The sequence below is a fragment of the Poecilia reticulata genome, chromosome 11, assembly GCF_904066995.2.
Source record: "Poecilia reticulata chromosome 11, P_reticulata-male-v2, whole genome shotgun sequence".
NCBI lineage: Eukaryota > Metazoa > Chordata > Actinopteri > Cyprinodontiformes > Poeciliidae > Poecilia > Poecilia reticulata.
This window is the reverse complement of record NC_088840.1, coordinates 8,894,140-8,905,757: the sequence shown is the minus strand read 5'-3', so window position 1 is coordinate 8,905,757 and position 11,618 is coordinate 8,894,140. Positions and strand designations below refer to the sequence as shown.

Here is an 11,618-nt window from a genome sequence, read left to right as displayed (position 1 = left end):
CATTTGTGACATTCTTTTTTTTTTTTTTTTTGCATGCAAGAGTGCATGCAGTTTCCAGATGTTCCATTGACTGAGCGTTCACCAGTGTTTCCAAAACCTTCTTACGCCAATTTGACCACAGCACTACGAGGCGGCTGTAAAAATCATTAATGAACTTGAACACAGGGATGCCACTTGGACATGTTTCAGAGGTTAGGGCTAATAAGAAAGTGAAAGATAGTGGGCGGGCAAGGGAAGCTGACCTCTTAACAAAGAAGAGCAAAATTAATCTACCAAAGAACAGAACACTTCTCTGTACCTACTCGGCCGCTACTGCATGGGAGGCGTACATAAATCAGCTGTAAACGTGATATTTACTCACCTCCTGAACTATTTGCTTTCTGACAATAAGAGTCAAATTTATGCAGCTGTTTAGAGGTGTGTTTTGGAGCGATCCCACCAGAGCGGCAATGCAAAGGATGCAATATCCAAGTCATGTCACAATACAGGAGCTGTTGGCCTGACCTCCAATCACGGGATAATGTGATAAGTAAGTTCATTAACCTTAATGGAGTAAAATTCTTTCACAAGGACCATGGTAATCTGTATTTCCTGCTGTAATGTAATGCTTTCACCCAGGCAAAATGGAAGCGAGCCTCCCTTTTTCCCCTCCGGTATGCCATGAATCACACAGCAAGAGGTGAAGGAGGGAGTTGAGGAGGAGAGGGTAAAGAGGGGGTAGAGACCCGGAACAGCTCGATGAGGAGATTAAAGAGATGCCCCGGGGCTCATTTTCCAGCATTCTGGACAAGGTGATGTCACCACACGTTTAACACCGGGATCTCCCATCGAGATACGAGAGAGAGAAACAGAGAAGGAGAGAGAGAGACGAAGGGGTGCTGGAAAAAAATGGAGGGGAGAGAGGGGGGAAGAGATAGACTGAGAGGGGAAAAAAAGTAATAAGAAACTGTACACAAGGGAGGTAGACTGTGCAGAAACGGGAGGGGAGAAAGAGGGAGGGGAAAGTTGGACATAGGCAATCCCGGAGCAACTTTTTCTCCTCTGTCCTTTCTTTGTGAAGGAAGAGTCCAGGAAACAAGAGGAAGGGGGGGGCGAAAAAAAATTGAATTCTTGACACGCACGCATGTCGGATTCATGTAATCACAAAATTGTGGATTAATCAGCAGTTGAAGGTAAGTTTTTTGTTTTGTTTTTTGTTTTTTTTTTACTTTTAAGAGACGTTTTTGTTCAAGCAGGAGGAAAATGATGTATTTGCATTGACAGTAGCGCAAAGCAACAGTTTGCAAAGCGCGATCCAACGATTGTGCCTTCATTCATTTAACTCATTCCCTGCTTGGTCGCGCTGCAGCCACACAGATCAGTAACTTTCTCTGGTGATTTCTAACAGACTTAACTGAAAATAATTTTGTCCACAACTGTGAAAGGAAGAAGTATATTTTACAAATAAAAATCTGAACCGTGGTTTACCTTTAAATAGTGTAATTACAACTGGAAGGCTTTGGATACAACAGAGCACATCAATTTGAAAGACTTCCCACACTGGGAATTGGTTGGACGTTTGGTGTGGTTTGCCCCACTGGGGACGTTTTTTTGTGTTTTTTCACCCTCTTGACAGGTTTTCTTCCAGGATTGCTTTGTATTTAGCTTTATCCCCACATTATGATACTTCCACCTGCCTGTGTCATCATAGGGATGGTCCTATGAAGGGGGATGTGCAGTTTTATCTGCATGCAGTTTTTGGACGTAGGCCAAAAAGTTCAATTTCATTATCACCTGCAAAGTGCTCCTGTTTCCATTTTTCAGCGCTGATTTTCATCTCGCCACTCTACCTTAATAGCGACATCTAACAGTTGCCATGTGTACGGATTGTCCCACCTGAACTGTGGATCTCGCTAACCTTTCTAAAGTTAGAATGGCCCTCTTCCCTTCTTCTCTTCTTGCCTGGCCTGTCAGTTTTAAGTGTCTTGGTACATTTTAAATTGAATCATATTATGTCTGTTTTGTAAATGACAGATTAAACAGTTCTTCATGGGCTGTATGAAGCTGGAAATGTTTATTTATAACCTAATCTTGCCTTAAACTTTATTCTTGACTTGTCTTGTGTGCTTCTTGTTCTTCATGATGCTGTATGTTTGTTAATGTTCTACTTAAAAAAAAAACTTCTACAGATGCTCACAGCTTCATTTAAAGAAATTAAATAAATAAAAGTGGACTCTTTACTTATTTCTATTGAGGGCAACATAATTTTATTTAGACACATGCAAGTAAAAGGGGCAAGGTTCAAAATGTTGCATCCTTTTCTTTCTGCATCACTGTTTGGCAACTATATTTGGTTTAGATCTATCAGATACAATCTAAGTAGAATACATAGCGTATGGTGATGAAATGTGAAAAGGTTCCAGAGAAATAAATGCTTTTCCAAAGCAATATAGTTGTGAAAATTGTCCAACACTACAACACACTAAATAAGCCTTATACTGTACATGACATGGAATCTTTTTTCTTTTTCTTTTTTTTTACACAAATTAGGCATCAGCCGGTCATCAAATTAGCAAAATTTCACTGAGAACGAAGGAACTGAGGCATAATAAACCATTTCCCATTGGAGATAATTATCTGACAAACGGTAGTTGTAAGTATTTTTTTTGTGTGTTGGATTTCTACAGTACTTCTTTAAACCACTTTAATAGTATAGCTGTTGGCAAATGCAATGCTGATTTTCCCTTTTATATCTTAGCCAGGCCCACACATTCACACTGCAGGCTGAGATGTTACTGTAGATCTTCCTGGTTTCCTTCCAGCACCCTGAAGCAGGAAAAGCTTCCCGATATCCCTTGATTCTTTCTTTTTTTTTCCCTCGAATCTAGTTCATATTTATCTCTTCTAGTCGTGTCTGAGAAACGAGATGGCTCTTCGAATTTCGACCCCTTTTCTCTCTACACGGAAAGGAGAACCAAGGACGCTGTGGAAGGAAAAACCTGGAAGCCACATCTGCTTTCCACATTATAGAGGTTGCTGGATCCTCCGCATCCTGTGTGTTCTCCTGTAGACAAATACACATGCACACACACACACACAAAAAAACAACCCAGATTTGTTTGAAATCCCTCTGTACATCCACCCCCACTTTCCAAAGAGTTTTGTTTTAGACATTTTACATAACTCCCAAAAGTAGTCCTGCACATTTCTCTTAACTTCCAGACTGTGCAACAATTTTGAACACCGTTAGACGTTGCATTTGAGCATCAGAAACCTAAGGGAAAGGTATAGCTGTCGGTCATACCACGTATGGCTCTGGCTCAGGGCCAAGCAGGTCATGTCATCAGAGTTGACTTCACTTTGCATCATCGCTTTTGCAATTGGATTGAAATTGTCCTTTAGTACTGGAACTTTCAAGCCGCCTTGAGCGGATGTGGAAAGTATGAATGTGTGTCAGAATGTACGACGTCTGCTGGTCTGTTCTTCCCTCACAAGTTTCAAATAAAAGGCCTTGAATATTGCCTGGGAGGTAAGACTTGTAGAAACTTGCCTCATTCTGTCTCCTGAATGTAAAAAAAACAAAGGGTTTGGGGTATTAACCTTTTTTCTAGATTTAAGGTTTCTGCTGCTCTGAGTCAGTGGATATCTGAGATGTGTTGCAAGGTTTGGGTTTGGGGGAGGCATCTTTACTCGCTTTTATTTGCTCGCAGTTCAAAGTTGTTAAAAAGAAAAGGCTTGCGGTGCACTCCCAGGTTTGGCCTGAAGCATGTCCAGGGGTTTTGAATTAAGGAAGAGTTTTGATGTTCATGTTGCTTCCTTTTACAGCAAAGTACCAAAAAAAAGAACTCTGTGATTGTCTGTCAGGCATTGTTAAGCAAAATGACTGATGTCAACAAGAAGCTCTTTTTGATTTGATCTGTAAAAAGCAAAAAAAAAAAAAAATACTTCAGCTTTGTGGTGTGAAGAGAGATGAAATTGATTTGTTGGCATATGCCGGTGCGTCGACTAACAGATATGAATATCTGAAAAAATAAAAATAAAAAATAAAGCAAACAGTTTAGTAAAAAGATGATGAAATGACTCCACAACTGAGGAATAACCAGCATGCACTGATATTGGCAGAAATGATCAAACTGTGCAAAAGTCAAAAACACATACTGAATAATTAAAAGCAGTTCTAAATTCAAAGATGTCTTTCATGTTGCGTTTCAGGAAACGGTGGATAAATAAGTAATATTCCAGTCTTTCTTGTAAGAACACTTTACTGATATGTTTGAAAATGGCACACCTAGCGGAAACATTTCTTTCAAACTGACAAGTGAGCAGATGGAGGGAGAGGAGGGAGAACCAGGGTCACACAGAGCAGAGACGCTCCACATGCAACTGCTGGAAAATGTGAGCAGCAACAGTTGTTACTACAGCTGAAACAGGTATTTGTGCGTGTGTGTGTCTGTGTGTTCTCATGCATTATGTCACTTGGCACAAACTTACCTAGCATATGAGGAGGCTTCCTGAAGAGTATTGCATCGTATTTTCCAGATGCTTACATGAACTTATCCAAAAAATAAAAAAATCATCAGATGGGCTGCTTTTGCGGCCTTAAGTCGGTTGGATATCTTTTCCGCTGCAGCTGCATCAAATGCTCAGCCCTCCAGTCAAGCTTTTTGGCTGGAATAGTGGATCATTCCCATCCCTTACAGTTTGGTTGGATGGGAGAATTTGAAACTCAGACTGAGTTTCAAATTCTGGAACTTTCTGGCTTGGATCGTGATTCTCTTAACTCACACATCTAAGTTGGTTTCCTCAGACTCAAAAGCAGATAAAGACAACATTTATCCTGCCTTGAACTTACCTTGACCTCTGCCGGTTGCCATGCTAAAATCTTTATAATTCTCAAAGGACATTGGAGAGAGAAATGCAACAGAGTACCACGTGGATTGAGAGGCAGAGAGCTGACATTGTAAGATTGCAAATCTAGAATTTAATATAATTGCTGGTGAATGCAACAACGGATTTTAAGATCAAGATTTTTTTGGTACCCATAACTGTACAATTCACTCCTTAATCTTAAAAGACCTAAGTCCCACTTTGAGGCTGAAATTGTGTTAATTAAAATCCTTGTCATGTGCTTGAAAGCTCAGTATCTTTGAAGTTCACTCAAATATAGTTTTGTATTTCTACCTCACTTTGCCCTCTTCCATATTTATTCTTTGAATGATGGAATATCTTTCTATCTTCCAGAACAGTCACAGAAATGGTGTCCAACATGGCATTTATACCAGACTGACTCATCATGCCACATCAGGATCAAATCATCAAGCAGATTTTAATATCAAAGACAACCAAAGTACATCCAAAAAAAGCAGTTTTCAAAGGGAAAGGTGAAGGTTTCGGAGTGGCCTTGAACAGGTCTAGACATAAATCTAATTGAGATCCTTTGATTTGATGTTACTTTGGCTTTTCATGAAAAGACCAACAACAAAAACAAAAAAACCCCCATCCCTAATAATTCATTGCCTTTTATCACATACTTGATAGCAGTTGTTCCTACTAAGCGTGGAACAAGCGGTTGTTTTGGATAGAGTATTTTGTTCGATAAATGAAGAAACTTTTTCGCTATACCATAGAGCTGAGTTGATACAAACAGCTGAGGACCTCAGTAAACGTTAGATATGTTTTTATGCAGATTTATTTGCCGTAGGGCTAAATAGGTCAATTAGGTCAGTATAAATAGATCAACGCATTTATACTCTGAGTTGATATGACTTATTGGTAATTAGGCTAACATGATGATGAACTGCAATGTTAGTGCTGACAGCATTTATAGAAGCTGGTATTTTTTTCCTGTTTCATCTACTTTGTTCCTCTAGTAAAGCATTAGGTGAAGTATTTGATGACAGAAGTGTGAAATGGTAAAATACAAGACAACATAATGAGTTTTTTTGTTTGTTTGCTTGTGCCAGATTTTGTTGCAGTCTGTTTTACTAAGCGATTAGAAAAGAAAGCTAACACAGATTTACTCAGACAAAGCGTAGAAAAGAAGTGCTTGGGGGTAATTTGCACAATGGCATATAGAGGAAGCAGCACAATCCTTGTGAGGTTTACATGATAGACTGTCACAGCTAACAGTAAGATCAGCATTTAAACACCGTATGCAGTACAAGCAAGTCCAAGGATGTCAAAACACCAGCAGCTGTTTTGTATTTAGTGATCTGCTTAACTAAGACATGTATTTTGTCAGAAAACGTATTAGATGAATGGAACATGTCAAACTAGAATTAAAAAAAATTATTGACAGACTCCACAGCTTCACTTAGCAGATTATTCCCTGAAGCATCTCAGTGCTGGCCACCAGCTTGCATTTGGTTTTCTGTCGTCCGTCTGTTGAAGTTGTAGCAGTCACATGAAGAGACAATATATTAAATTGGGTTTGTGAGTATGAAATGAGACTTTACAAGCTGGTCATTTAATCCCTTTGTTTCCTGTCTTTGTAATTTGAGCTGTTTTATACATTAACTTTATGAAATTGTGCAATCTAACAGTGTAAGATGTTTTGTCAAGACAATGTGCAAATTTGTATCGACCAGAAGCACACTACGTTCCTTTTTTGACTTATAATTTAAAGTGAATTTTCCTTACTCCACTTATAGACTGCTATAAGAGAAAGAAATGAATTATTAGACTGCAACTATTAGCAGAAAGTGACGTAGTTGTTTAATTCTAAGGTGATTCTAATGTGAAACAGTTCTATGTTTCACAAAAATAATAAAATGGGAATAAATCTAATGAGACTGTGTTTTAAATAAACTCTTTCCAGGGTAGAACTAGCCATCCAAGGTTTGGTTTGTCTGAGTGTTTTAGATTTTTAACTGGAGGTTGAAGACCCATTAAAAAAGTGTGAAACAAGAAGTATTTAAGAAGCTCAGTTGCTCACTTTGGCCTCATTAGGAATTTGCCAGTTATGTTATTGGCATTTTCTTATTGCGTTCATGCCTAAGTGTTCAGATGAAAAGCATTTATTAGCTGACCAGCAAAGCAGCGTGACTAAAGAACGACTTTTTTTTTCATTATTATTTCATTATAAGTCGCCTGCATCAATCCAAAGGGTGTAAAGTTTTAAGGACACGTCTTTGTTTCTGCACCCCATAAAAAGAAAATGGACTTTCTTTGTCAGATAGCGTCTTATATGTAAAGTAACTTTTATTGAGCACTGGAAGCAAACTGCTATGCATTAGAGGAAATTTAAGCTATAATGGAAAGAGAAAACAGATCTAAACAAAGAAAAAAACTGCAAGAAATTGTGAGTGCGAGCTTTTTTTTAATACACTATAATAGGCCAGATAATAATAGAAACAATATAAGCGATGCATAAGCGTCTTCTTGGATCACTAAATTCACTGGAAGTGAAGTATGCGGCTCCTATCTGATGGACTGAATAGAGGTCTTTTCACTTCCATGTATTCAGTGCAAGCTGTTTTGTGAATTCAGTGCAGCAAGGGCGAAAGCAAAACCTTGGCACGATATCAGCGACAAAATTAAGACTACTGAGCACCGAGCGATGGCTACTTCCTGGTCGCGAGAGGCTATATCCATTCTGGAGCCGGTTACAGGTCTGATTAATAATAGGCTGGCAATGGTAACTGAGCAAACTGCAAGAGGTAAATGAGTGGCTGATGGTGGCAAATGAGAAGGAGACTACTGACTCGCATTAGATTAAAAGAGGCTAGTGACTAGCATTTCTCGGCAATTGGCTACTTCCTCTGCTGACTATTTGCATGGATGGGCTAGCATTAGCATGGGACAATTATCATGCCTAGGCTGGTTGCTCGCAACCCATACTTCCTTCTTTAAAGGAAACTTTATCAAAAAACCCTCTTTGGCATACAATATCTGTAAGCACCATACGTTAGATGCATTAAAATGTGTTCTTTTGACACAACTTACTGTAAGCCAATGTGACACCATTTATAAACATAATGTGTAATACGAAGCTGAAGTTGGCTTCCGATTCACCGCTTCATAGCTTCCCCTTTTAATCTTGAAAACAAACACCAATAATATTTAATAATACAACAGAAAAGGTGTTCATATAAGCTGTGAATGTGGATAATGAATCTTGGTCATCACTCCTGTCCTTCAGCTCTCGCTGTGAAGCTTTTTATTCTTCTTCTTTTTATTTTTTTTAGGGCTGGAGGATATCTGCCATTGTTTTTCTCCCTGTGTTGGCTTCATTCACAGTGACCTCCAGCTCTCTCAGGACGGCTCGTACCGGGCTCGTAGCCAGACCTTTGGGCAGGCCAAGCGGCCTTAACCCCGTCCTGGCTTTATCTGCGCAGCAACCAAAGAGTGTGTGTTGATGCTTGTGTGTCGGGGAAGAGATATATCCCTGGCAAAACCTATTAGGAAGACTATTAAACTGTTTTGGATTTAGGCCAGATAATAATAGAAATGAGCTTTTCCCGCAGATGTGGGCTCTACAGACTGCGGATGCGTTATGAATTATATTCTCTCCGTGAGCTTTCTTATTATTGTGATCAGGCTGCATGAAGCCTGTAATAATGGCTACAGCTCCAGAGTTCTCAGAACACAGCTGTCTGAGGCTTTTGATTTACTGTCCACCCATGCAGGTGCAGGAAGAAACTTGTTTTCAGTGTCTCATTGCTTTTTTTATTTTTTTTGTGCTTGCAGCTACTTTCACCAACAGTGTCCAAGTTGTCAGCAAAAAAAGAACTCCTAGGTAAACAGAGATATAACAAGAATATACAAGCTCTTGCGAGGAATTTTGACAGAACAGTAGTGGAAAAAGGAGACCAGACGCACCACCGGTCCCGAGATCCATTAAATTACAGAGTGATGGTGTGTCAAGCTATTCTCGATATTTCAGAGCAAAATTAGACAAGTCACACAAGATGGTATTCGCAGTCTTGCAGGAACGCCACATTGTGTACCCTTTGGCAGGAGTGTGTGGAGGTATGTGTGTGTGTGTGTGTGTGTGTGTGGGGGGGGAGGAGGAGGAAGAGGGGGTTGTTTCTCCTGTCAGACAGAAAAGGTGTGCACCGTCTGTCTGCATGACTGCCTTCAGAGCCCCCCTACCCTACACCCCCCGCACTAGTAAACAAAGCCAAGTTATGGGGTCTTCACACATGCTGAGGTCAAGCGCAGGTCGGCTGGGCTCTGTTTATGCGAGTCAGCGAAGGCGTGCTTAAGTGCTCGCTTTCCTGTGTGTGTTTATGACCTAGGAGCTGAACAGTGAGTGGGGAGGATTACAGAGATAAAATGTAATCATTATTTACACGTGGCATGCTTTCCGTCTGCATATTTGTGTATGTGTGTGTGTTTGTTGTTTGGCCACGTAGAAGCATCTGGTATACCATAACCCTGGCTCCGATGGAACAGTCTCCAGATGTGTTTGTGTGTTTTGGCCCAACTGTCTGTTTGACTCTAGACCCACCATTTTGTTTTAATTTATCCATTGTTTACTGCAATTTGTGTGCCGTCTTTTCATCTTCAGGATCTGGGTGCTGTACTTTATGCTGTGCATTGAAGTGTACACAGACAAACAGTCCTGGGGAACGCATTTTGGTCCCTTTCAGATTCCTAATGTTTTTGGCTGTTTCTTCACACTCCAACCTTCCAGATCGTGAAATATTTGTTTTTACATCAGAAAAAGACAACATGGCTAATCACTAAAATCAACCTGTAAATGGAGATGTTTTTTTCTGGTGGACAAAAAATTTGTTGCATATGTATTTTAGCCATTCATGCAATTAGTAATCATACACATCCTGAAGTGGCAAGATCATCATGCTCCCACAAGGTTGAATATCAGTATAATATTATCTTGCTGTAATGGTTTTAGCGTCACAGAAGATGTAAAATGATGCAGATCTTCTTAAAAAAAAAGTTGCACATTTTTTGTCCATAGTACATAGAATATAATTTCAAAACCTTTTGGGTCACTGGAATGTGTTTAGGCAAATATGAAGTGTGCCCTTTTGTTCTCCTTGTTCAGCACTGTTTTTATCTTCAAATGTTTTCCTGATTGACTTGTTGATGCCTCCTTTGAATTAGTTTTGGTAGGTTGGCAGTTCTTGGGCAGCTTCACCACCATTCCATGTTTTACCCACTTGCAGACAATGGCTCTCATTGTTGTTTTCCGGAGTTTCAAAGCCTTAAAATGGTTTTGTATCCTTTTCCAGATGGAGAAAAATGTCAATGACGTTTGCCACATGTTCTTGAATTTTTTTTAGACTGGAGGCTCATGGCTTTTTAAAATAAACAGCCTTACTTCACATGACTAGAAAGGTTAAATTCTTGACTCTACAGGTGTGATATCAGACATGTTTGGTTAAATTTCACAAACTACAATCTTTCAAAAAAAAAAAAAAAAAAATTTATGACGTAACAAGGGAACAGTTAGGTTTTTTTAACATAGGTGCTAGGTTTATTTGGATAAGATTTCAGTTCCTCAACAAACTAAATCATAATTTTAAAACAGTTTCTTGTATTTACTCTGGTTTTCTTTGTCCAGTCTAAAAATAAATGTGTTTTATGGTCTGAAACAATGAAGTGTGAAGTAAAAGAAAAAACAAAAACAGAAAAATCTAAGGAAATTGTGAGGGCGCCGCTAGCTTCACACACCACCATATTTACATGCACGTTTCTGTGTGTGCGCTCCTCATTCAAAGGGCAACCAGATGGACAAGATAATGACTATGATCAGACTTTTGCGGAGTTACACTCCTTAATGAGGGCCATTCTGGTTAATTCATATGCCACTAACAAAGCCTGCAACATACCACATCATTAACACATCAACTGTGACTGACTCATAAATATACATCAACATCTATTTAGGAGTCAAGCATAATGCACAGCTGTCTGCAGACTTTCTGTCAGCAGGCACTGACAGAAAAAAAACAACAACAAAAAAACAAGATTTGACATTGTTGACTTTCACTTTTTTTTTTTTTCCTTCTTTTCTTTTCACCAGTCAGCCGGCAGCTGAGGGAGGAAGAGGTAAGAAGTGGAGCTGCTTTCAGACGGGTTAAACCATGTGGCTTCTGTGCTCCTCCCTGACTCTGTTGGTCGTCAGTTTTGGATCATGCGACACTCTGACGACACAAGAAGGTAAGTTTCAAAGTTTCCAAGTCGTGGTTTTTTTGTCTGTCATAAAAAGAACCAGTGCTGTATTTTAGCGGCGACCACAATAATTAATAACCTTTAAACTTTTTCATTGCATCACCTTACAACAACAAGCTTCAATTATGTGCTGCAATTTTATGTGATCCACCCACACATGTAGCGCATATGTTGTGAAGTGGAAGGAAGGAAAGAAACGGTAATAAAAAATTTAATTATGTAATTTTAGTCAGATAGCACTAAATGCCATTAACTTCAATCAGTCAGAATTCACCAATGTAGTTTCTGTAAATTTGCTGTGGTCATAAATACAACTGCCCTGTGCACACCTCAAATGTTTGTAAGAGAATGCTAGTGAACAAACAGAACTGTGAAGATCGAGAAGTGTACCAGTCAAGTCAGCTAGTTAAAAACAGGGCTAGATTAAGACATATCTCAAGCTTTGAAAGTCACACAGGCCACTGTGAGACTTCACCTTCATATACGTATATAAGTGG

General features: G+C 39.4%; 1 protein-coding gene across 4 annotated transcripts in view; it reads left to right on the top strand.

Annotated features, from left to right (window-relative positions):
- The first annotated feature begins 752 nt into the window (after positions 1-752).
- The window catches only part of col16a1 (collagen, type XVI, alpha 1), an 83,531-nt gene continuing 72,665 nt past the window's right edge, over positions 753-11,618 (top strand). For 2 of the 4 annotated variants that reach the window (XM_008421599.3, XM_008421600.3), the window contains exons 1-2: positions 754-1,172; positions 10,973-11,109. In XM_008421599.3, coding sequence (XP_008419821.1) covers positions 11,034-11,109 — 76 coding nt within the window. In that variant the 5' untranslated portion in view covers positions 754-1,172; positions 10,973-11,033. Of the gene's footprint in view, positions 1,173-10,972; positions 11,110-11,618 lie in introns of all 4 variants that reach the window. The other 2 variants (XM_008421598.3, XM_008421597.3) reach the window with 2 other exon arrangements.